A 27290-nucleotide genomic window follows, 5' to 3' on the forward strand; every position below is an offset into this window, starting at 1 on the left:
TGTATTTTTTGCGATTCTATTACCATCTGTACACTGTAAAAAAACTTAACTTAATTCTGTTCAGTTTTTTACAGGTTTTCCACGTTTAATGTAATTTTTTTTATTAATGGCATGAAATGGTTATAAACCTGTATTAACTAAATGTTTCAGTTTTTTTACAGATATTACACATATGTTTTTTTAAATATGGTCAAAACGAATAAAATTACAAGAAAGACAGGGGAAACATGTAATCCTACAAGAAAAACTGTTATTTTATGTTTTATTTCTGATACCCAGACCTATCCTTTTTTTACAAGATTTTTGTTACCGTTCATTTCTTTTATATATGGCCGAAACCGAAAATTTGCAAATATAGATCGTTTTTTTACGCCCCTGCTGTCATAAAATTTCTGTTTTACAGGATTGTTTTGCAGTGTATTACACTGTAAAATCTAATTATTTGATCTTACTTAGAAAGAGCATGCAAACCGATTGCCTTAAAAATACTAAGTAAAGTGAAATGGTATTGTTGAGTTCAAGTAACTTAAAAAATTAATTCAGATGTACTTTTGTGTGGAATACACAGAATTAACTATTATTGCCAACTTAATAATTTCCATTGGATTTATTGCATTCATCATTAGAGTTTTAAATTCACTAATTCTTTTTTTTATTTCGCATAAATGTAATTCTAAAAATGCATAAATCAAACACCTTGACTTGTGCAACACAAAACGAGCAAGAGGAGGAGACTGATCTCAAAACTGTATGCACAAACACATGAGGTTCGCAGACCCTAATCACATGCACATGTCTTCTAAACAGTGGTAACCACAAAACTGAAAAATATGTCAAACTCTTCTAAATATCTAAGAGAAGTGAACATTAAACACTATCAAGTCTTTAATTTAATTAAAAACATATAAAATAATCATATTTTTTAAAAACTACTCTCCTAATCGATCAAAGCATGTTGGGAATCTTTTCTGCGTACAGGCAAGATCTGCTCTCCACTGCCTCTTGCTGGTGTAGTAAAGTAATTGCTTCGCTTGCCGCTACTTGCTTGATTTAATTTAGTAAAATATACTAAATGCGAAAATTAAGTAGTTTGATTTCCCCTCCAAGTAATCGTAACTTAATAAAAACTAGTAAAATATATACATTTTGACAACTGAGTAAAGTTAACAAATAATTTCTAAGTGAGGACAACTATTAGATTTTACAGTGTACCCTTGTTAAACTACAAATATGTGACCCTGCTTGTTGAAAACCCATCTAAAGTAATTTTTAGTGAATTATGGATATCCACATAAAATCCTCCAACATAATGACGAACATTCTGTGAAAATTAGATTGGAAACGGTGGCCTTCCATTGGCTGGCCACCGATAAAACAAGTAATGAAAAGATTTATATAGGAAACTTCTAGAGGACTCAGGGTCATGCAATACAATGATATAAAATACAAGCATAAATATACAGCATACTTGAATATTGCATTTCAGTAAGGCTGATTTACAAATCTTACTTAAGCCGGACTGGAATGCTATGCCACGACATGGAGTACATCATTCAGTCAAAACTCCCAAAATATTCTTGAACTGATGGACAATTCATCCAACAATCCAAATATTTTCACATGGTTCCCTTGATCCTATTCTTACAATGAATTATGTGCGTTTACATTTCAATTTGCGTAAGTTCACAAAAGCTAGACGGTTCATATATCAGTGGCACAGCTGGTTGAGATAAATGTCACCGATGTCATTCTGTAATGCAGGAAATTCAGAGCTTGGCTTATGCATGCCTGCTTGTTCTTGTTTACCTTTGGCCTTTTCAGCATCATATCCGCTCTCCTAACATTCATAAGCCATGGCCGCTGCCCTCGTCACTTCTGCAGACAGTTCAGCTTGTCCTTGAACTGAGACAGTATCACAGCAACCAGCCCTAGTGCCACGCCAACAGCTGCCACAACAATGCCAATTATAGTGCCCACAGACTCTTTGATCACACCTGAGCAGAAAGGTACAACCAATATGTCACACACTGTGTTTCCTTGATGTAATGAGCGCCATAAAACTTTAACTTTATATGATTAAGATCTTTAGTTCTTCATTGGACTGAGCAAAACATGGTAGGTTAGGACCCGTCACTTTAGGATAAGGTTGTATTTGTTAACAATAGTAAATGCATAGCTAAGATTAAATAATAATTAGCAGTTCTACGTCAATATTAGTTAACGCTAATACAATTGTTCATCTTAGCTCATTGTGCATTACCTATTGTTAACAGTTACAAATTCTGACTTTGAAAATGTAAAAATATTTTTTTACAGATCTGGAACCACTTGACAGTGAGTAAATGAAAACAGAATTAAATTTTTTGGATGAACTGTTCCTTTAACATGAACTTAGAAGCCATAAAGGTGTAGTTGTTCTCAAACTATGGTCTGTCTGTGCACCAATGTTGAAGGACTCTGATCGAAATGTTGAATGAGACGTCAGAATCAGAATGAGATTTGGAGTGTTAACTGATCTGCCATCTTAAAAAGGTTTGAAAACGACTGCCATGGCGGAACTGATAATCTAATTTGCATGCATTTGGCAGACTTTAAAAGCAATTTACAGTGCATTTAAGATATACATTTCAAACCCACAACCTTAGAGTCATGTGTATTTCTATTGTCATGCTCTACTTGACATACAGGAACACACAGTGAAAAAAAATCCATGAAAATGATGGATCCTGTAATTCCTGTTGGTCAACTGGTATGGGTTTGCATAAAAAAATTGTATCAATTTATTATAAGTCATTGGATAAAAAGTGTATGCCAAGTTCAAAAATGTAAATCTATCCTACCATTATTTTGTATACCCTCACCCACTCTCACCCGATTCTTTGCTGATGTTGAGTTTGGTCTCGCCCCCCTGTAGAACAGTTGAGTTTGTCGATATGAAGACACACAAATAAAGGCCTTGATCCTCCACAGACACATTCTTGAGTGTCATCGATAGATCTCCCATAGACACATCACCAGACAAAAACACTCGGCCTTTGAAAGCATCCTCCAATGTCTTATTGTCTTGTAGAACATTTGAACTATTGACGTACCACCTCACCTTATCCACAGCTGCCACTTCATCCACATCACTCTTTAGTAAACATTGAAACACCAAATCCTCACCCTCCACAGCTTTTTCATTGGCTGTTGTAAATATAGTGCCCCCTGTGAGCTGGGAGGAGTATTAGCGGATCCTTCATTAGGTTACAAGAGGAATCGGGACAGTTTGAGTTGGTGTAGGGATTAGGGCAACATTTACAAGTAAGCAGACAGAAAGAAGCACACCTGTTGATAAAAAAAATATTTTATTTTACAGTGTGCACAAATTCCCGCTTTATGGAGTAAATGGAGGAATGGAGGAATGTTACATCTCCCCCCCCCACACACAGACACACGCACTATTTAGATTATTAAATTAGCCCTGGATCACAGTAAATCCACTTCTAAAATTACATCCATAACCACAAGGATTTAAATATCACGGTCCAAACAACAAACCGCTCCCATTTTACTTCAATCAATAGGTCAGAATGATTTCCTCAGCTTTTCTAAATTAAGACTGAATTTCCAATGTCACATAACTCGAACATTTCAAACTAACATACTTTATACACTGTAAACATAATATTCAGCTATCTTCGTTTGCATCAGTTTATTGTGTTTCTCCGTCATATTTCTCTTTCATGTTAATGGCTCTGTACTGTAAGTGGTGCTTCTATAAGCAGCTGAAATTTGAAGTACATTTGCTGTAAGAGGCAGATCAGTAAACATTACATTAATGGACATATACGACATGGTTATAGTTAATAAGTGAGAACTGCGAAATGAGTTCAAACGAGAGTAAGATGTCTCTATAAGATTATGACTGTAAATTTTGTATGCCCAAAAATACAAGTAACCACAGGGCAGACATTTGTTCACATTGTGCATTAAAATGTGTGTTTGAGTCTGCTGTTTCACGTTAAATGTAAGTGTGGTTTTTGGGTGTTATACCTGAGGAGATATGAAGTTTGGTCAAGTTTATTTGGGTTGTCTTGTTAAAGTATTAGTGTAATTTAGTAGTATGAAGAATGCAGTAAATAGCAAGTGAAATTGTGAATTTACTCTTACCTGTGATGGCAGAAATAACAAAATGACTGAATAAAATTCTAAGAGGTAATAAACAGAGGAAAGCCATTTCTGTCTCAGATCTGTGCCACAGTCTGATACTGAAGAGCTGTCAGAGGTACACTTCATCTCCCCCTCCCACACACGCACAGTCGCACGCACACACATTAGCTATTTTAGCAAGGACCTTTATAGACACATTGATTTTCATACTAAGACGTTTTATAAACATATATTGACCTAAAGAGAGTAGTGAGGTAACCGTTCGAATAATGTAAGCAGAAGAATGACTGTATGCACTTCAACAGAAACTTTTGTTTTAAACTTCTACAAAACTAAGGCCGGCGGGACTTTGAGTTTGGTGTCCCTATAGGACCATATATTTACCACCTGACCGTAGCTTGAGCGCATGCTAAAATACATCATAGGGATTTGCCTGTCTTTTTAAGAATACAATATGCGCCTCTTAGGACTCAGTCTTACACCATTATGAACTTCAATGCATATGGCTCATTGTATTTTAATGAGTTTTTATTTTAATTGTAAGTTCAAATGCCACACCTTAGATCTGTCCATGCCTCTTTCAAACATATCAGTTTTTATCCGGTTGCAAAGCACATAGTTGCAAAAACAGGCACATACAATCTATCTCTTCTGCTGCGTATCCCAGACATAAAATGCATGATGCTGATAGATAAACTGAGTTTCCGGATCATTATAAGCAATTTCAGTCAGACAGAGAAAAGACAACAGGCTACACCCCTAAATGCATTAGACTGACTGTATTAGACCAAGTGCATTAAGCCTCAAGGTCGACTGCAGTGTGTGCGAATGCGTGGGCTCTAATCATACGCAGGCTTTTAACACACTCCTCCAGTTGGTTCTGGTTCACTTTTAGGCCACACCACGGACAAGCTCGATATCAACTGCATTACTGTATGGCATTACAGTAAGAGCTGCGCTATCACAGTGGAGCCCAGATAAGACTCCAGAACTCCAGAGAGGGGATGGAAGATATTTTTACACACTATTTATTTATTCATATAGTAAGATAGGTATAGGGTCAGTTTGTTTTTTACTTTTTTATGTGATCATAGCATTGAATAACCAGACATAGTTTGATTAATTGTGTTCTCAGATGAAATTCTCGCTATAGTGCAAAACAGCAGCACCTGAGGTCCCGCTTGCTTACCAACCGGGAAAATGGAGCTCAAATCAGCATATTATAAAGATCGGTTTGTGAGATTAATTCTTTATATTTTGCTTGTGTAATCTATTTACTTTGTTTTGGCTCATGCAGAGAAACGCCTGTTGCCATTTTCATCAGCAAAATGCAGGTCCTCAACATCTGTGGAAAGATCAGGTGTTATTGTTTCATAGTGTTTTTCATTGTAAATGACAATCACATTAATTTATTTTCTAAAAGCACGACTTTACAGTAACGTACAGTACAATTATATACATTATCCCATTAAATATGATGTATTTTTTGCAGATACGTTCCTAAAAAGGGTGCTTCACTATTTACTAGATTAAAATGATCAATTTTTTGTCTAATGGTTCTACCTTTAACACCCAAAGAACCTTTCTGTAGTAAGAAAAAGTTCCTATAATAACCTGTGAGTGGGGACCAAATTTTGTTCTCCTGTTGCATTACTGTGAAAAATCTTTTTTATCCCCTCTTATGAGTGGTGAGCTTTAACATTATTTTTCATTGCAATTCATTAAATGTCAACAGAAACGTGTTTAAAATTCTTGTTTTTATATATAAAGGTTTTTATCCATCAAAAGACACTTAGAGTAAATACATAAAAATACAGATAGTACTGACAAATGTAAAAAAAGGAAAATAATGAAACAGTGACAGGTGTCTGTCAGCTGCAAAGTAGCATTCCATCCACTCTTATGAGGGAACATAGTGTCCTCTTGTCAGGAATGCAGCAGGGGTCAGGTCACCACTTAACCGAAATCTGATCTCAAAATTTGTGATCGTCGATCTGAATCACATCTGTCGGAACTGTTGCTTGAGGAGGTCACAAATCATGTCCATTATGACCATAGTTTGACCTTAACTGCTGAATGCGCTTGCTAAAGATTGGTGTTTCATCACAAACAATCAGATATGTGTCGAAATGGAAGACAGTTATGGCCAATGTAAGCCATCTGATGACATTTAAGTAGAACAGTGTCCGTCCAGACTGCAGTAGTCTAGTTTGTAAGTTAGACTTTGAATCTACTTGCAGTATATCACCCATGATATAACACCTGGTGACCAGAAGGAAACTTTAATACAGTCGCTGATTTGCAAGAATTGAGCTAAATGTGCAGAAGCACACCTGGTCTACAGGCATATAGGAATCTGCTTAAGAAAAATGCTAGATGTTTAATGCACGTTTAAACTGAGAGGAGACATGCAATGGCTGCTAATGCATTTCTCACCTTTCAAAGGATAAGGGTCACCTACTAATTTTCTATGGAGAATTTTCTCCACGTTTTAAAATAGTACACTTACCAAAACTATGGGTAAAGATAAAAATGGTAATTATGTTGTGCGAACTAAATTCTTTTTTCAATATTTGGTCCAACACACCTATATACATTTTTCATATTTATATAAAAGCGATTAAGTTGCACAACTTGTGTTGGTCCATAGAAATAATAACAAGACCACTCCTTCAGATCAAAATATTTTGACATCATCAGAAACTTTTGAATGGAATATTACATATTTTTGTATGGCTTTAATTTTTGAGATTGATATTGTAAATCTATTGAAAAAGTGGAATATAAAAAAATGTATATACTTTACAATAGGCCTTGCAGCAAATTTCAACATTTAGGCTTGTTTTATCAATTCAATTTAGATAATGTCTAATAAAGTAACCATGAGCAACTGAACGAACAAAAATTACCAATTGTGTTTTCTTTACAGATATTAACAAAGGCTAGCTAACATAAGGCCAGCGGACCAGTGGTGGACCACCAGTGGCAAAGTTGGCAGTCCACCGGTGGCAACCACCTGCGACCCACCGGCTTTTTGCATCGTTTTCCAGCGGTCCGCAGTGACAGCCGCCATATTTCTCCCTGTGGACCGCAAGTGCCCAGACATTTGTGCCCAGGGGCCTTTCAAATCTTAATCCCGGCCTGCCCGTGCCCCTTTGTGGCGATAGTGTTCTGGGATTGCAATCACATTTCTCTGTTCGCCGGTGTATAATACTTTCCCTTCTCCTGCTGAAAACCCACCCCCACTTTTGCATGCATATATCTAGCTCACTTCACTAACGTTTGTTTGTGTTGTGGATCAATAAATGAGTGTGCCTACGTATCACAATGTCCAGAATTGTTTTAATGATGAGATATGAGAACTCCAGGCCAGCCACAAAGTCAGGCCAGAGACACTGACAGCAATCGGAAAACTGTTCAGTGTTAAATATTATTGTTAATGATCAATAATAGACTACGTCACACTTCTGAGTGCAACTTGCGCCTGTGAAAACTAGGCGAAAATAGTTATTAGTGAAAATTATCAGAGTTTGAAAATAACCATTTATTTCAATATGCGTCTTTGACATGACATTAAACTGTCAAAATCAAAGATTCACATAATATTATTTGCATTATATTTGTTGCTCTGCTGAAAACCCCTCACAATAAAACCATGCCCAAAACACAATAGCTGCTGATAGGAATCAATATAACACCATTAAATCTGGTTGGAATAATAATGCCCAAAACTTTTTTTTCACTTTGAAATATGTAAAAGGGGTGGTTCATAGTGGTATTTTAATGGACTAGAATTTCTGTGATTGTCTTTATTTTTTAGCAGGTTGGGTTTATGTAGAAATAGTACATCACAAGTAAATGACTTTAAAGTGGGGTTTCAAAGACTGGATCACAATGTGCATTGAACATTGCCAGCTGATATAACCTGTGCTTAAGGGATTGTATACATATACCATCTAAGGCTAAAGGTATCTCTTAACTGGCTGAATTAGACGGTGAGTAACAAAGCCAGCAAGTCCACCCAGCTGTCATTGACTATTGCAGTCTTGAGTAGCTTACAATAAATTGTTAAGCAGTCTTTCAGAATGCTCTTAATTACATGTGCATACTGTATGCATTGGGCGAAGTGTGGTGGCGCTCATAGGGTGTCGATCTAAGACTAGAAGGGAAAAATCACAGTATACTCACTACACAAAACTAGACTACACCACTAGTGTTATCCAAAAATGTAACTGTATTAACTTAATCTACAAAAATCGATGCGAGAAAAACACACTTTGTGAACTTCAACACTATGTCCTGCGTCTCTGTGTAATCAGGTAAGATGGTGTCGATGTGTCCCGCCCAGTATGAGGGGAATGCGTAAGACACTATCACTTCACGTTACTGTACGTTGTCGCTGTCACGATAACACATGCCAACTTTTTTTTATCGCTGCCAACCATCCCTAAACGGTAACAACACGTATAAACAGATCCATGTCACGCGCCTGCCCGGTCAGAACACAGCGAGCGCGAGCGCGAGGAGATATCCCCGCAGTCCGGACAATCTTCACAATCCGACGAGGACTCGCTTGACTCTTTGTTGGAGGTACTATTATGTAATAAGCGAAAGAAATGGCATGTACTCTTGTGCTTTGCTGACATATATAATTGTTCTTATATTAATTGTTTTGTAATTAAATGAGCCTGAAGTATTCTTTTGACAGGGAAATCTTGGAGTAAAGGGGAAATGGAAAGTGCGGGTGGATTTTCATGGATGACATCATAGTTTAAATACGTTGACATGGAAATGGCATCACGTTTGGACTATAACAGGAGCTTAAAGAAGAAAGCTGGAGTTATTTAACTGCCGTGTTTGAGAGAAACGCATCACTGAAGACCGACCACAAATATAACTGAAGAAACTCCTGGGACAGAGTTCTGGAGCTGCTTTATAGGTAACAAAGTTACGATTATTATATAAAATAATTATAATACATATTTATTTAAGTGGATGATATATGTTCTGGGAAGAGCAGAATAGTAATTCTATGTGAGGCTGAATCATATTACACTCAAGGGCAAACCTATTGCTTACTCAAGGGAACAAATGTAATTTGGAGCATGTCAAACACATGTCACTCAATTCTTTTTTTTCTCAATCGCGACAACTGTAATGTAGAGCGGTCTCTCTGGGAACAGTTTCCACGGCCCAATTATACGATTCACACGAGACTTTAAATGACCTTAATTCAAGACAGAAGAAGTGAGTTCAGTGTTTAATGAGTAAAATTGGCATGAAGCTGTATGATTGTAATATTTTGAAAGATGATTATACATTATTCTATGTGTAAGTGTGCTGCCCCCCAAGTGTCGGCTCGCTGTGAGCAAGACATGATGGCACATGGGTTGGGCCAGATGCGGTTTTGGATAGAAGGGATATAGCTACCTACTATGGAAGCAAATGTGGTGCAAAATTCAATTTGCAATGTAATATTCAAAATGGCAATGCAATATTCAAAATGGCAATGTATTTCTGTATTTAAATTTACATTTTCCATTTCTCCACATGTGCAAAGTTTGGTGCAGAAGGAAAATGAAAATGAAATTATATTATTTACATTTATCAGTTCCTACACTAGTTTTAATGTTATTTAAATGGGTATTTTTAACGCTCTTTAAGTTGCAAAATTAAAATGAAAATGCATTCCTGGATTGATTATACATATATAAGATAGTCATGCAAAACGATCAAGAAAATTCTAATGTCATTTTCCCTTAATGCATTAACATTAACAGGTTGAACATTTGGGATTGCATTTTCATTTACACACAGCGCGTTGAGTGGTGCAAAATTCAATGTGGACTTGAAAATGCATTTCGAGCTGACCACGCCCCCTCCCCGGTACAGCGTCATTGCTAAAGGCGGAGCCAGCATCGCTAGTTAGTAGCATGGATGTGCGGCTGCAAAGCTGATAAAAACATTATATTGCATGCACACGAATTGGACAAAAAATTCCTTGGGTGTTTATTTTAAGATTAGTAGGTCTTTGTAGACGATAGAACTAGTAGCTGCATTTCTAGAATTTCTGCCTTTTCAAGCGGTGAGCTCGCCTGTTGAATGTCTTATAATCACTTGACTTTCTCATACGCGTTTTCATCATGAACACATTCAGTATTTTGATAACTGTCTTTTTTGTCACAATATCTTCATACAATTGTTCAGAAATCGTCGTTTTGTGAGACCACTATTCAGTAACTGTACAGTACAATCACAAACGCGATACATCCACGTGAAATACACCTCTGTACTTTGCTTCTTTCGTGCTGGAGAAAGTGTAAGGGGAGAGATTATGCACAAATACACATAAACATTGCCAAAGTGGAGATCTGCCCTTACGAAAATTAACCTTGGTTTCTAATTCATCCGGATGCTGCAGTTAACTCGGTTCCTGAAGTTAAGGAAATATTGCACCACAAAAACAGTCAATATCTTAACATAATCATTCAGAAACAAAGACAACAAATACTGAACGTGTTTATGATGAAAACGTGTATGTGCAAGCGATTTAACGCTTTTATTATCTCTGCAGTCGAACGTGTTTTCAACACCTCAAAACAACACACCTAACTAGCAAATAGCGATGCTGGCTCCGCCTTCATGCAATGACGCTGTACCGGGGAGGGGGCGTGGTCAGCTCGAAATGCATTTTCAAGTCCACATTGAATTTTGCACCACTCAACGCGTGTGTAAATGAAAATGCAATCCCAAATGTTCAACCTGTTAATGTTAATGCATTAAGGGAAAATGACATTAGAATTTTCTTTTTGCTACAGTTTTGCTTGACTATCTTAAATATGTATAATCATTTTCATTTAAATTTTGCAACTTAAAGAGCGTTAAAAATATCCATTTAAATAACATTAAAACTAGTGTAGGAACTGAAAAATGTAAATAATATAATTTCATTTTCAATTGAAATACAGAAATACATTGCCATTTTGAATATTGCATTGTCATTTTGAATATTGCATTGCCTTTTTGAATATTACATTGCAAATTGAATTTTGCACCACATATGCTTCCATAACCTACATCCACTGGGCATGCGCACTTAATACCGCATATTTTTGTCACCCAGAATACAGTTCATTACTATTTTTTATTATTGTAAGGTTAGGGTTTAGGGTGGGGTAGGTGTTATGTTTATTGGATGTGTAATTTAATAACTCACGATGAGACGGTTTCATGCGACCTGTTGTTCTACTGAACTCTTTTTATTCCCCGCTCTTGCAGGTTCCGACCTAACACATCCTAGTCTGAGAGCGCCATCCTCAGGTAAGGAATAATAACACAATTAACATACATCACAGTAGGTGTAGGCATCAGCAAATGTAATTTATGGTGAGAATTTGCGTCACTTCCAGCCATAGCTGCATCACCTCTAGCCGCCTAACAACCTCCAGATGCCTCTGGCAGCGATAAGACACCTGACTATGTGCTCCTCGTTTCTGACTTGAAATTTATTCACCAGACATATGTTTGAAATATGTGTATTGTCTATCAAAGAATCCCCCTCCTTTTTTATTAAAGGGGTCATAAGACACAGCTAAAACTAATATTATCGTTTGTTTTAGATGTAATGCAATGTGTATACACAATTTAAAGGAGTCATGAATTAAGACATACATTTAAACGGGAGCATTTGTTAAATAGGAGGGAATCGTATTCAAGCAAACATCCTGTAAGTGTTATAACTGAAAAACGCCCTTGTTACTGAAATTACTTTTATTGACACCAGGCCCAGCGAACGCTAGGTCCTGGAATGCACCTATCTATGACATAGATAGGTTGAACACTGCCTCCAAAGATGAATACCAAAGACTGCTTCTCTAGCCCCACCCACTGGTTCGTACATGACAGTACTGAAGTAACACAAGTTGCGCGAAACAAAAGCAAGCAAACAATAAACATGCCGTTAAAGATTGCAAAATATTGTGCAGTGCCTGTGTAGCAGGGCTGGACACGCGTTGGAACTCATTACACTGTTGTTTGGGACGTTAGCATCGTCGTTTATCTGATGTTAGTTACATGCTCATTTTAGTGCGGTGTGCCGTCATGGCTCCCACTCGGTCAGCTTTACAGTATGGCAGGGTTGCACCGATGGCTGTGACTGTTGTTAAGGCCAAAGAAGCTATTGTATGTGCGTGAGGAACATGGTCATGAGTGGCACATTATCAGGTGGGTATGTTTTCTTCATTATTTAGTATATTTTAAATGTTTGTAAGTGGGTATTTTAATGTTTTAGTGTTGTTTGTTAAAGCAGTTGATGAAAGGCAGTGTCTTCTCCAACGGCTGCTCAGAGCCACACTGCTGTTTTTCCAGGGGGATTAAGTTGTTTTACTTAATGAAACTTAATTTTGATTAGTTTCAGTTTCTGTTTTTGCCTTTATGATTTTGTTTATTTACTGCTGCTTTATTAGTGCTGATCGTATTGAATGCTGTCATGAGGTTTGGTAAGGTTTATTTGTACAAAGTCCGTGTAGTCATTTTGCATCATCATGAATTCCGATCAAAATTATGCAGCCACAGTATTTATATGCATTTGTTTCAGTGACTAGTTTTTCTTTCTTGGTGTTTTTGGTTTCGTAATAGGAGCTGGGTGCTTCAGAAGCGGGATTAGTCTTATCACACCATGGGTGCCCCTCTGAGGGCTGTCTATTACTGTGTCGCGTTTGCCGTGGTGTTACTTGCTGTACACTTTGAGTGACCTTGATTTGGGCTGGTTTTCCTTCGTATATGTGGTGTCATTTACACACCCGCTCCTTGTGAACGAAGCCTCAGCCTCCTTATTTTTGTTTTTTGTGATTTATGTTTTGACCAAACTGTGGATGCGGTTGTGACAGGTAGAGCAACCACACATACGCAAGAGTAAAAATCAAATGGCCCCAGAGGGTACTTTTATTATTCTCCCGATGGGGAGACGGAGGAAAAGCAGGAAGTTTTAGGGGTTCCGTCGAGCCTCGGCAGATCTTCCTTCCCGGTAGTCACTTTGTGGATCTATGTGTTGCTGTTCAGCCTGGAACACTAATTTGGCAGGTTAGGTTCATCTTTGGTTGAGGCGGACTGGCTCGTTAACCTCTGTTTTCTTCCTCCTTTTATGTCCGGTGTGAGTGTGTCCTTTAATGATCGGCAGGTGTGTCTCGTTAATTTCCTCTGTCTCCAAGGCGATGCTGATCGTGCACTGGGTGACTCGTCACATCCCCCCGAAAGCGTCGACCTGGTGCCTGGTGTCGTCCTGTTCCTCTGGAACATCCTGTGGGGAGAAAACGTGTAGGGAGGGGTGAGTGTTACCTGACCGAGTTGTCCATCCTGACCAGATCCTCGACAGACCATCTGCATTCCCATGGGAGGTCCCGGCCCGATGGACTACGGTAAGGTGGAAGTCCTGGAGCGCGAGGAACCACCTTGTTACCCTGGCATTGGTATTTTTCGCCTTGGCCATCCACTGTAGTTGTGCGTGGTCTGTCACAAGTGTAAACCTGCATCCCAGGAGATAATAGCGCATCTCCAGGACTGCCCACTATATGGCCAGGGCCTCCCCTTCTACCGTGGCATATCTGCTTTCTGCTGGGGTGAGCTTCTGGCTGATATAGACCACGGGGTGCTCTGCTCCATCCCACGTTTGGGATAACACTGCTCCTAGTCCGGTGTTGGAGGGATCGGTCTGGAGGACGAAGGGGAAGCCGAAGTCCAGGGCATGTAGTATCGGGGACGACGATAGTGCCTTCTTCAGGGTCTGGAATGCCTGTTCCGATCCATCACTCCATTTTACCCTCTCTGGCTGCTTCTTCCTGTTCAGGTCGGTCAGGGGGCTGGCTATGGACGAGAAGTTGGGGATAAAGCATTTATAGTACCCCGCCAGCCCCAGGAAGGCGCGTACCAGGGATATGCTGAGGGGTCGAGGGGCTTCCCGGACGGCTTCCACCTTCTTTGGCTGGGGTTGGATAAGGCCTCCCTCGACCCTCTACCCCAGGTACTGGGCTTCGGCAACTCCTAGGTTGCACTTTTTTGGGTTTGCCGTTAAGCCTGCCTTCCGTAGGTCCACCAACACTCTCCGCAATAATTCCAGGTGTTCGTCCCAGGTCCCCGAGTGGATGACGAGGTCATCGATATAGGTCGCGGCGTATGCTTGATGTGGCCATAACAAAATGTCCATCATTTGCTGGAAGGTAGCAGGTGCCCCATTGACTCCGTAGGGCAGCACCCGGTACTGCCAGTGTCCGGTCGGGGTGCTGAAGGCAGTCTTCTCCCGGGACGTTGGAGCGAGGGGCACCTGCCAGTATCCCTTTGTTAGGTCCAGTGTGGTGATATATTGAGCCTTCCCTAACCGGTGCAGGAGTTTATCCATTCGACCATCATCCATCATCACAATAGGTCTGGACCAGGGGCTGCCGGATGGCTCTATTACCTCAAGTGCTTTCATCCGTGAGGCTTCCTCCTCTATAGCCAGCCGACGTGTCTCTGGTACCCGGTAGGGCCTCTGTCTGACGACAACTCTAGGTGGTGTGCGTACCTCATGATGGACTATCTGAGTCTGCCTGGGTTTTTCAGAGAATACGTCTCGGAACTGACAATCCAGGGCTGAAGATCATTTTTTTGGAGGGGGGACAGCTGTTCTCCCATCGGGACAACCATTGGCTCTTCTGTGGCGAACACTGCCATCTGGGCGGGGGCGGCAATCCACTTCTTTAGTAAGTTCAGGTGGTACACGTAGGTTCGGCTGGCGGATACGGTAGTTGACCGGCCCGACCTTCTCAACCACCGTGTACGGTCCTTTCCAGGACGCCAAGATCTTGGAGGTGCCGGTGGGGGCTAGTAATAGGACTCTATCGCCTGGCTGAAATTCACGTGGCTGGGCCTGCCGGTCATACCACCGTTGCTGGGCATGCTGGGCCTCGACGAGGTGCTCCTTGACTATGGGCATCAACCGATCTATTCGGGAACTGATCTGCTGGATGTGTTCAATCAGACTGCAATGGGGGGCGGGTTGTTGTTCCCACACATCACGGGTGACATCAAGTAGGCCGCGGGGTTGTCGGCCGAACAGGACTTCGAACGGTGTAAAGCCAGTGGACGCTTGGGGTACCTCCCGTATGCCAAAGAGCACATATGGCAGTAGAAGGTCCCAGTCACGCCCATCCTCTGCCACCACTCGCCGGACCATTCTCTTCAGGGTCTGATTAAACCTCTCCACCAGGCCGTCGGTTTTGGGGTGGTAGACGGATGTCCGGAGTTGTTTCACTTTAAGTAGACGGCAGAGGTCCACCATCAGCCGGGACATAAACGGGGTCCCCTGGTCAGTCAGTACTTCCGTCGGAATGCCTACCCGGCTAAACATCAGGAACAACTCCTTGGCGATCGCATTGGATGTGTCTTTCCTTAAGGGTAGGGCTTCTGGGTACCACGTAGCATAATGCGTAACCACCAGCATGTACTTGTGTCCCCGGCAGCAGTACTACCAGGTCCATCCCAATGCGTTCGAAGGGCACTTCGATCACTGTTAGAGGGATGAGCAAGCTGGGGGGAGGTCGGTGGGGAGATGCCTGCTGGCATGTTGGGCAGGCCTGGCAAAACCTCTTCACCTCTCCTTCCAGGCAGGGCCAGTGAAAACGGTCCCGGATACTTTGAATAGTGTTCGCGGCCGCCAGGTGTCCTGCCATGGGCCATTTCCAGGACCGTCGCCGTCTTGGTTGACGGAACCACCAGCAGCAGTTTCTCCTCCCCCCCCTATAAGGAAGTGTGGGAGAGGATGTGGAATTGGCTGGCGATCTTCCCCATCCACAACTCTAACCTGATCCCAGCAATTCTGTAGTAACGCATCCTCCCGTTGTTCCCGTCCAAATGAACAACCCCCGGTCACCTGTTGGAACAGATCGGAAAAGAGATTAGGGTCTGGACTTTCACCCTCTCTCTGGCTTTCAGTGGTCATCAGGACGGGTCGGTGGTTTCTATCCCTTTTTGGCTGGTTCCTCCATTGTCGTACCCCGCGGCTGGCCGGCCATACGGTACTAGTCAGCAGCTGGTCGACAATCATTTTAGATTAATAAAAATACTTTTTTGTATGGTACCCTCCTGCCTTTCCCTGTCCAGTGGAATGGACATGTGTGTTCTTCTTTATTTTCATCCCCAATTTTATTGGGGTGGCGTAGTCAGTATATCTTTAGGCCACATTGCTACACCATGTTGTGGAAGAACACAGTCGATGCATGATCTTCCTTCGGTGTCAGACATTAGTAATGCGTGGTGGAAGTTTATTTTTAAAGACGTTCCAGCTCACGTGGGTAAAACATTGAGCATTTGTTCGGTTCATGTCACCACGGATTCCTTTGTGAACAAGGCATGGGTCGATGCTTGATTTGCGGAGAGACTAAAATTAAAAAGCAATGCTATGATGTCAATATTGGATTCGATAGGAGTGGTGCAGCAATCTTATGTGATTAAAACATGTTTGTACTATCCGTCACTATTGGTTTGTTAGAGATTAATTTATATGTCCCGATGATAGCCCTATCCGCACGGGATTAGTATTACCTGGGGACCTTTAGTCATTTGTTATAATTGCAGTGGTTGTCCGTGATCTTAATCCCATGAGAATCGGCCATGTCCATAATTTGTAAGCAAAAAACTCCCCCAGAAATTACCTACTATATTTTGACAGACACCGAGGTCCTGTGATAATATTAGTCCCGTGTGAATAGGAATCTTCGGGATTTGGCGGGCTCATGTATAATTTTTCAAGATTTTATCCACCGTTTGCGAATAATGGAGGTTGTTTTGAAGTGTTTTTTTCATGGCGAAGAGAACACAAAATCCAATAGAAAGTGTAACAAAGTTTATTTGAATAAAGTGAGCAAAGGCAAGACAATGAATGGATGTTGACAAGGTGATAAGATTCCAGATGCAGAGATCCATTGGTAAACTGAACAAGTCCAACCCCCAAAGGGAGATCCAAACGGCAACTTGGTATTCCTCCGCAGGATAAAAATCCCAGACAACTCCTGGACAGATCTGGCAAGAAACTAGACTGATGATAAACATAAGTGAACAACAATCTAACAATAAGCATGGGGATTTGCAGGGCACATATATTCTAAGCCAGCAATGCTGATGGATAATCATTACACTGGTTGCTTGGGAAACGCTTGCCAGCAACAGACATGAGACAAACAATCAGTAATGAACACACGGATCCATGAACCTTGAGAGTACCCCTTCCCCAAGAGTGCCGCTTGGGGTTTCCAGGGGAACTTACCTGTTGATTGTAATCATCAATAAGTGAATGATCCAATAGGTCTGTGGCAGGAACCCTTCTCCTGACCTCAGGACCCTAATCTTCCAAGTCCATGAATAATTGAAATTTGCGTCCCCTCCGCCTAGAGTCTGGAATACTTTTTACAGAACAAGCGAGTTCCCCATCTACGAGTCGCAGCGGTGGGGGAACTGCGGCAGGTGGCTTAATGATAGCAAAAATACTGGTTTTAATTTGGAAAAATGTAATACGGGATGAATTCTCCTGTACGCTGGAGGAAGTTTTAGGTGGGCTGCCACTGGACTAATCGTTTTTGTGACAGTAAACCGGCCAATGAATTTAGGAGCAAGTTTATTACAAACGACACAGAGTGGAATGTTCTTGGATGACAGCCACACTTTTTTAACAACAACGTAGACGGGAGGTTTAGACTGGTGGCGATCCGCTTGGGCCTTGGTTCATGACCTCACCTGGAGGATAGACTGTGTAGCCTTGCTCCAGACTCTGACCGTTACTCTGGGGGTGGTACTCAGAAGAAACAAAGGACAAAATTCTTTCCAAAATTTGGAGATAAACTGATGTCCCCTGTCAGAGACCACATCCTCCAGGAGGCCATGAATAGGGAACTGTCAGCGGTTGAAGGAATCCAGCAGGAGGTCTATTGGAAGTCTAAGAAACGGCACAAACCGAGCAGGCTAAAAAAAAACTTTGTATGTCACTGGCCATAGAGTGCCACCAGATCCGTTTTTTAATGAGAAAAATGGTTTGACTAACCCCTGGATGACAAGCTATCTTGGAAGAATGACCCAAACGAATGACGTCGGACCTTAAATTCTCTGGCACCACCAAAAACCAACTCGGTGGGTAACCAGGCAGAGGCGTTACCCCTAATAAGGCTCAAGAACCTTCGATTCGATCTCCCAAGTTATCGTAGAGACTACGATATTCTTTGGCACGATGGACTCGGGAAACAAGGGGCGTTCAGATAGGTCAAAAATACAGGACAAAGAGTCAAGTTTAACGTTCTTGGAACCTGGACGGTAGGAAATAGATAAACGGAAACGACCGAAAAATAATGCCCATCAAGCCTGCCTAGAGTTTTACCTTTTGACAGAACTGATGTACTCAAGATTTTTACAGTTGGTCCAGATGATAAAAGGTTCCCCCGCACCCTCCAACCAATGGCAAATTTCTTCCAAGGCGAGGTTGACGGCCAGCAACTCTCTATTACCAATGTCGTAATTACTCTTGGCAGGGGATAAACAGTGGGAAAAATACTCGCAAGAGTGAACCTTGCCGTCCATGGAAGAGGACTGTTAGAGAACCGCACCAACCGCCACCTCTGACGCGTTGACCTCCAGCACGAACTGACGAGAAGAATCAGGGGCAATGAGAATTTGAGCTGAAACGAAGCAACTCTTGAGTTTGGAAAAACGTCGTTTTGGTGCAGTCAGAAGGGCGGCCTGTTTTTATATTATTTTGGGTGCTGGGTCATATCCATACCTGCCAACACTGTCTCCCTTTTTTTTATTTATCATGGAAACTCTCGTAACATTTGAGACCTGCGATCGTGGTGATCTTCTGGGTCTTCAGGTCTCAAATGCTGACACGTCTGGTCATATACTGTATCATTAAACACTATACAACTATTGGCTATACAAACTACACACAAATGACGAACGTCATAAATAGACTTCATACATAGTATAAAACAATAAACAAGACCTGTTCATGACAGCTTTAATGTTCAAAAATGCTGTATTTTCCAAATACCGTGCATGTTTGTATCTCCTCTTTGCCCCGCCTCTCTATAACATGCAGATTTTTTTTGCCCATCGCTCTGAAAAGCAAGGTGTGCTATGATTGGCCAGTTAACCAGTGCGCAGTGATCGGAAATGTAACGGCTCTTACCATATTCGGAACATCAGGTTCCATAGCAATTGTAATGACAGGTACGGGCCACCTTACTTGCGTATACTTTTGGGGCGGTCCTAGTCAAATCATACCCTAGATTTGTGCGTGTGTGGTTACACAAGTCGTTTTCTGGCAGGCCTGGGTGAGCATTCGCTTTGTTATGTTCTGATTTTTGCAATTTTACGTGTCTTATACATGCATGGGCAACTTATAACACACCAAAGACACAGAAAAACATCTATTCGCGTCATATGACCCCTTTAAATTTATTGAAGTGCACAACTTTCTCCCAATTTTGCTTTAAGACCATAGAAGAAAATGAGAAAAGACTGATAAATTGACTATCTGTTCTTAAAGCCCCATTGAAATAAAAAATTACAATGCCTATTTATTTAATTGTTAAGTTTATTGTAAATAATTTATCAATGTGGGTCATTTCTTTTAAATTCGTTTACCCTCATAATCTTTATTTAGAATCTGAAAATGCACTTCTTTCTTGGGCGGAGCATTCGTTAACTCCTCCCCTCAACTGTCAGTCTCCTGCCACTTCCATTTGAAAATGCACAGCTGGTTTTAATACATCCAATCAAATCACAGAGAAAGACAAAAGCCACGCACACTATTTTTCTCATAAAAAATGGTTAAAAAGAAAAACATAAACTACAATATATGAGATATTTAGATACATATGCAAAATATTTGTCACTTTGACTTTTTACCATCATCAGTTGGCTATAGTACTTCATGAAGGCTGTTGCGTGATTGCGTGAGAATTAAGATGGTGTACTCAGGACGTATTTTTTTTTCTTTCTCCATAGTGTAACGTCAGGTGGATGAATCTGTTCCCTTGAATCTGTTCTCTCACATAACAACGAAACAGTGAATCTACCTGATCTCCCGAATCTACTGTTTCAAGTGTAATCAACTCTTTCCACCCAGCTGAATTAAAGTGATTTGACCTAATCCTGAATAGAGCTTGATCTCACACTGGAAGGTGGTCTTTGACATAAGGAGATGAAACGAGAACGTTTCAAGCCCCCGGAACCAGATGACCCTCTGTGTTGCTGTGGTGACATCGACCAGCAAAGAGAAAACTGTTGCTGTGACTGTGAAGAACTTGATAATGCCTGCGAAAGGTCAGAATCCAACCATTAAGGTCATAGCACATACAGAGAGTTAATTTGTTTATTTAAAAATAGTTCACAAAAAACGATTCTGTGAATTATTTCTGGTTATTCATTTACTCATATTGTTCCAAATCGAAATATTCATCAAAAATATTCACAATTTTTTCACCAACAAAACTGGATGGTTACATGTCACGCCAAACATCGTGAATTCTTGAGCATCTGGCACAGGGGTCAGGTTTTTGCTGGTAAGCATGGCCTAGTTAGCCCCTGCTGGTAGATTGCCATATGTTTTAACCAATTAAATTTGAGTTTTATAGCAGCATATACTGTACAAACTGCATATTCAATTATATTTATATTTTAAATATAGGATTATATTCAAATTTATATTTTAACAGTGTCATATTTTTATTTGAGTGTTTTAACGTCACTCCTTAAAAATTTATTTTAAAATAAATATGTTGATTACCATGTAGATGCTCAGAAATGCCACCAGATAACATTTTAAAATGATCTTACAATTGATGTTTTTATGTCACATATTTATACATATCTATGGTCCTTTCACATACAATTATTGTTGTTTGATGTACTGTATATACTCAATTATCTTAAAACTGAAAAGAACTACTAAGCCTAGTGTGTTCTTGGAAGGAAAAACTCTTTGAATTACTTGAGGGAGAATGAATGATGACAAAATTGTAATATTTGGGTTGAACTATTATCGACTTCACACCTTGTTTTTCAGACTGTTTATTATGTTTTGATGTAATCACCCCTTAAATTTCAAATTCAACACTAATTTCTTTCATCCCCTCTCATTAGATTACTCAGAGGAGAGACAGACAAGCCAGACATCATCTCTCGTTTCATTTCTCTTTTTGCTGATCGCTTGGGTCTGCCTTGTTGTGCCATAGGACCCGTTCGATTGGAACTCTCAGTTCTACCTCCGATGGTATTGCTTCCTGGACTACTGCGGGTAGCAGCAATAAATTGTTTGTTGGGAGTTGTTATCTTGACCGCCCTACCAGGATTGGTGTTTTGGTATTACTACGTAACTCACAGAAGGAAAAGACGCACACAGTTTTTTCTTAGTTTGGCACTCTTCTCCCTTGCCTATATGTACTACCTTTTCCTCACTGAGATCCTTCCCAGAGGAGATGTAAGTAAACTGCAGCTGGTTACCGCGACGACAAGCATGGTGTTGATGCTCATCTCCCTCGTGCACACCAAAAGGGGCCCAGGCTTTGTCAGATCCCAAGCACAAGGTGTGGAACTCGACAGTTGCTCTACCGCCAATAGCAAAAACTCTCACCAGGACTCCTCCCCCTCCAATAAAATCAGCCAATCAAATGGGGTGATTGAAGAAAAGGAAAGGTGGTGCCCTGTGTGTCGACTGGTACGTCCGCCGAGGGCAGGGCACTGCAGGATTTGTGGGACGTGTGTTCTTCGGATGGATCATCACTGTATTTGGTGAGTTTATTAATAAAATAAACAATTCACCCAAAATCGAAAAACCTTTTTATATGATAATCAAGGACTATTTCGCTCGAAAGGCATAATATAAGTGTCCCATAAAACTTGCATTAATGTCTTTTGTGCCCAATTACCATCTTGTTTGAGAGCAGGATTAAATTTACATTTCTGTTTCTTTGAGATTTATTTTCTTGTGAACAAATAAACTGAAATGGTTTTCATTGAATCGGAGGATTCCGTTGGTTCAGTTCACTAAACTGATATAAATAATGAAGTGAATATTTGTGAGTTTATTGTGACTTCAATTTCAGAAAAAATATATTACAATTATTTAGAACATTTCCAAACTGAAACTCCAAATTTTAGTGATTTTGGAGGTTGCCAGCCTCTCTCCTTATTTACTTTCATTGTGAAAAGGAGTGTCTTTGGTAATCTTTAAAGGGATAATTCATCCAAAAAAAAAATGTCTGTCAACATGTATTTACCATCAGGTTACGTCAAAACCTCCCTCCCTCTTCTGTGGAACACAAAAGAAGATATTTTGAGAAATTGTTTGTTTACCAACATTCTTCAAAATATATTTTTTTGTGTTCTGCAGAAGAAAAAAAGTTTGGTAATGACATGAGGTTGAATATACGATAAATACATTTTCCCTTAACTATCCCTTCAATCTATTTCATCTTATTTTTTCACAAGCAAAGAAAAACAGAAGGGAGGGAATTAACAACATCATTTTAAATTTGGAGTTAACTATTGCTTTACAAAGTAAGAGCACGTTATAAAACACTTCACTCCCAAGTATACACTGAACATTACTAAAACATTCTGAAACCGTGGCTGTAGGTGAATAATTCCACTTTAAAACACTTGTCATGGCAATAAATATTCTCCTCCTCTTGTCATACGTTTATGCATGACAGACACACACATATGTTCAAGCTGATTCCCTGAAGACGTCACTGGATCAGGACAGACTGGTGAGACATGTGCAAGGGCCACAGGACCGCAGTCTTTCAGGACAGTAAAAAGATATCTCACCAGGCCAATCTGTTTCCACCTGCTCAACACACACAGGCGCAAATAAAAAAACATGCCATAGAACACATAATACTTAATAAAAGCCAAAAAGTGGAGTGCGTACGTGTGATGAGAGATATTTTTCAATCAGCAGTGCACATTTATGGTATACTTTTTATTATAAGTACGTGTGTTCACTGAAAATCAAACCCACAACCTTTGCTTCTATGTAATGCTCAAAATAATGCATATAGTCTAGCTACAATGTTCCTGTAGTTCAATTGGTAAAGAAACAGTTTAAAATTAAATATCTGTCATTTTTTATCCTTCAAACCTGCATGGTTCTTTTTTATAAAGCAGAAATTTCATTGTAATCGGACAAACTACTTTTTTAATGCATACAGCTGCAGATTTATTCTCCTTATACTTTTTTGTTGATATGTTTTAAAAATATAATTTATTACCAGGGCTCTTTGGCATAAATTTGTAGAAAGGTTGTTTGATCTAACAACACCAGACTTATTTCCCCCTGTTTTTGTGTGTGTGATTGTCCACAACATGACAGGATAAACAGCTGTGTGGGGCAAGCCAATCACAGGCAGTTTCTTCTGACGCTCCTTCTTTTCTTGCTGACATCGTTTTACGGGATCAGTTTGGTCTTGCGGAGCATATGTCCCCGACAGAGTCTATTTACGGCCATGTTATATTGCCCTGGAGTTTACAACCAATACAGGTGCACTCTCAGACATGACAATTTCACCCACTTTTTAAACCTTAATTAAAAAAAGGCAAAATATAGATGTATAATAATATTTTATTGTATTTGTGTGTAGCACAGCACTGTGCTTCACATGTGTGTGGTACAGTTTTGTCATAACAGGAGGTCTGCTTTACCTGTTCATCCTTCAAGTCATCAACGTTAGTTATAACGTTACAGAGCGGGAAGCACAGATCGCCTTGCGCTACAAAATGGGCAGACGGCGTTACTGTGGCCTGGTTGTGGAGACTGGAACCTACACACGAGGTTTCCGCCAGAACTGGATCCAGTTCCTCACCATGAACACAAATGAGAATGAATCTCCCTTCACAGACATGGTATGATGCAAAGAGAGCTTAAACATGACCCTAGAATGAATTTTTATTTCTTCTGTACTTACAATATCTCACATGTAGGGCACACCTGAATGTTTGGTTGGTCTGAAGGAGGAACTGGGTCAAAAGCTTGTTTGACACATTTACCCGCACATTTAGTAAAACTGTCAGAGTTAAAAATCTTTGATGTTCTTAATTTGTATTTTAGTCAGTATATGGACATATTGAATCAGGCCTCTCATAGTGAGACCATTACTCTGTATGCAACCACAGCACGAAGCAAAAGTTTCACGAAACGAAACCACCTGCTCCTTACATACCTCAAAGGTTAAACTGCCTGAAACATCAACAATGAAGCAATGATAAGCCATCAATAGAGTTTTTTGTCATCTAAATTTACAATCAGAATACTTTTGCTTTGATTTTTATTGTCAGTATCAATGCTGAAGCAGCGTGTAATTCTTGTCTTTTTTTAAATGCTGCTGAGCACTCTCAGGAAACAAATTTTTATGTACATTTTCCAGATTTGTGTATTAGTGTTTATTGAACAACAACTAGTCATTCTATCCATAAATGTACAATATATTATCTTTTATTAATAATTAAAGATTATACATTATTTCATATGTGTTTTCTGGTTGTCGTGTTCTCTGCTTTTACAATTTAGGGAACATACCGTACAAATCATTACAGTACTTCTTTTAGTGTGAAACTTAAACTTCTATTGCCTAGATGTCATCTAGTGACCTGTCTAAAGAATCGAGGACGACGGATAGTTAGGAAGTGGTTTTGAAACAGTGCTAGCCTTACCTTCTCTGAGCAACCACAAGCCTGAATACATGAAAAAAGAACTAGAGAATATATGCATGCATGAACTTTAGAGCACACTTCCTCTACAATTATACAACATGAAATGATATAACATGGTTGTCCCATTTCAGTTGTGTATGAAGTTCTTGTTTCAGTTGCATATCTTCTTTGACAAAATAAGTGAGCAGCACTGGAAAATATACAGAAAAAAATGAAAATCTTTATTAAAATGATGGACTGTTCACATTTTTAGTTATATATACATTTTAATTTTTAATATTAAAACAAAACCAATTTGTATTCTTATATACAACCACATCTTCTATAATATACCGTCACTTGACATTTCATTCGATAACAATACAGGAAGTTGCCTGTTTGAAATGAACAGATCTATCCCTGCCCCCACCTTGGGGACTATAGAGCAGTGGGGGTTGTTTTGATGGTTAGTTTCTTTTTGTGCTTAAAACGTTCATTAGACGCCATTATACGCAACCAGACAGCATGAGGACCCGTCAAATCAACCTGCTAACTAGGCAACCCTGGACTCATCTTCTGATGGTCTTCATAACACTTCTACCAGGTAACATGAGAGAATTAGATAGAAGATTACTTTTAACTAGTAGACACACACAAAGTGAGAGGTTGGGCTGTCTTACTCTTAAATCATTTTGCGCTTTATTGTAATAAAGAATTAACAATTAAACAGCACTATTAAAAATGATTTTGGCATTCTGTGCGAAAGAAAATAATTAAGCAAATAAACTACAAGACGTTTGTTAAGAAATATTGTTTTGTATATTATATGTCAAAATTAAGTGGTGAATTGTTTTAATAAATAAATATTATTTGCTTTGTTTATTTTATGTTTTCTATTTATAAGCGTGAAGGCAGAGACTCTTATATTTTTTGTGACCAGTGCCTTAAGAGCCAATATGGTCGTATTAACATAACATAGATAATCATGGTGTGTAACGCTACTTTCAGTGACTGTACAGTATACTGTGACAATCCCTACCATATATTTGTTCAGAATAAAAAAAAAATGCTATTTTACATATTTATGTCATCTTTTTTAGGAGTTTTTACAGATGAGCATGTGATCCGAGTTCCATTGGGTGGGAGAGCTACTTTTGATTTTAATGTCACACAAAGCATGATAATTACCCAAACAGAATTGAACAGGTGTACAAATGAGAAAGTGCTTGTGTTCAGCCCCAAATATGGACTCAGTATTCTGGACAGCAGCTATGAAGGCCGCTTTTTCTCACCAGCAAACCACAGCCTTGTTCTGGACAAAATACGAGAGAGTGACTTTGGGATGTACTGCTGTAAACTCACAACTTTCCCTAATGGAAGATTGGATAGGAAAATTAAGCTACTGAGAGAGACAAAACAAAAAAGTGAGTATCTTTAATGATATTCTGCATATTACACCAGGAATAGTTTTGGTGAGCTATTTACATTTGGTTTACAAAATAAAGATGAAATTTGAATTACAATTGACATGATTTCTAATAAGGAGTTTGCATTAACAAAATGTCATGTGTTAAATTCAAAGACATGTCGAAGTCTGTGTGCATATGCAATATTTGCACTATCAAGAAATTCTAAAAGGTTTAGAGTATTCAGAACTCTAACACAAATTATTGTGCTTTTCTTCTGTTTTTTTTTATAAGATCCATCCAGTTCATCAGTCAGATTGATAATAGCATTGACTTGTGGCATCGGTTTTGCTGTATTATGTGGTATTGTTGGAGTTGTTTGCCATAAGGTAATAAAGTCCTTCACATTCTTATGAGCGTGTAAAAACTTAATTAACTGGCAGAGTACATGTAATATTAACTTTTAAGTATGAATTGAAAATGATCCAAGTAGATCTTAAACTAAGCTTTAAAAATTATAAATTCTGTTGTTCTCTTTAAAAGAGAAATATCGTGCACAATGTTTAAAAAAGCCCCTTAAAAGACTTTCTGTCCTGCAGAAAAAGCAACATCGACCCAACAGCACAACCACACAGAGAGAGCAAGAAGAGGAGATTGGCGGAAATTACCTGAAAGTTATTTAACCTCATTCAACATCTGTAACGGACACTACAGCATTAATATTCACAACAACTATATACATGCACTGCACAAAATGTGATTTAAAATAGAAGAGAAGAAGAAATAAAGAAAGAGAGAAAGAAAGAAAGAAAGAAAGAAAGAAAGAAAGAAAGAAAGAAAGAAAGAAAGAACAACATTATATTATCACTTTACAACCAGCAGCTTGCATTTTTTTTTATATTTATGTTTCCATATTTTGATTTTCAAGTTTACAATTATTACTTCCAGTATTTGCTATAGTATTGCTATAGTTTTTTTAACAGTCTTTTAAACTATAAAACGTATAAATGGTGATAATAA

At 39.4% G+C, this 27290-nt stretch overlaps 2 protein-coding genes across 3 annotated transcripts; one reads left to right on the plus strand and one right to left on the minus strand.

The window, feature by feature from the left end:
• Positions 1-1693: 1693 nt before the first annotated feature.
• On the minus strand, positions 1694-3219 carry si:ch211-137i24.12 (Immunoglobulin superfamily member). Its single transcript, XM_056747058.1, has 2 exons — positions 2872-3219; positions 1694-1994 (listed from the first exon to the last, which is right to left on the minus strand). The coding sequence occupies exons 1-2, from the start codon at positions 3002-3004 to the stop codon at positions 1870-1872; spliced, it is 258 nt and encodes an 85-aa protein (XP_056603036.1). The 5' UTR covers positions 3005-3219; the 3' UTR covers positions 1694-1869.
• Positions 3220-8562: 5343 nt separating this feature from the next.
• Positions 8563-24699, plus strand: zdhhc23a (zinc finger DHHC-type palmitoyltransferase 23a). 2 transcript variants are annotated; one of them, XM_056747171.1, is made up of 7 exons: positions 8563-8742; positions 8861-9091; positions 11431-11472; positions 20179-20496; positions 21316-21963; positions 23549-23716; positions 23817-24699. In XM_056747171.1, the coding sequence occupies exons 4-7, from the start codon at positions 20375-20377 to the stop codon at positions 24082-24084; spliced, it is 1206 nt and encodes a 401-aa protein (XP_056603149.1). In that variant the 5' UTR covers positions 8563-8742; positions 8861-9091; positions 11431-11472; positions 20179-20374; the 3' UTR covers positions 24085-24699. The 2 variants fall into 2 exon arrangements, with proteins under 2 accessions (XP_056603149.1, XP_056603150.1); XM_056747172.1 differs by having other exon boundaries at positions 23822-24045.
• The last annotated feature ends 2591 nt before the right edge of the window (positions 24700-27290 follow it).

Source organism: Triplophysa dalaica, chromosome 4 (genome assembly GCF_015846415.1).
Source record: "Triplophysa dalaica isolate WHDGS20190420 chromosome 4, ASM1584641v1, whole genome shotgun sequence".
NCBI lineage: Eukaryota > Metazoa > Chordata > Actinopteri > Cypriniformes > Nemacheilidae > Triplophysa > Triplophysa dalaica.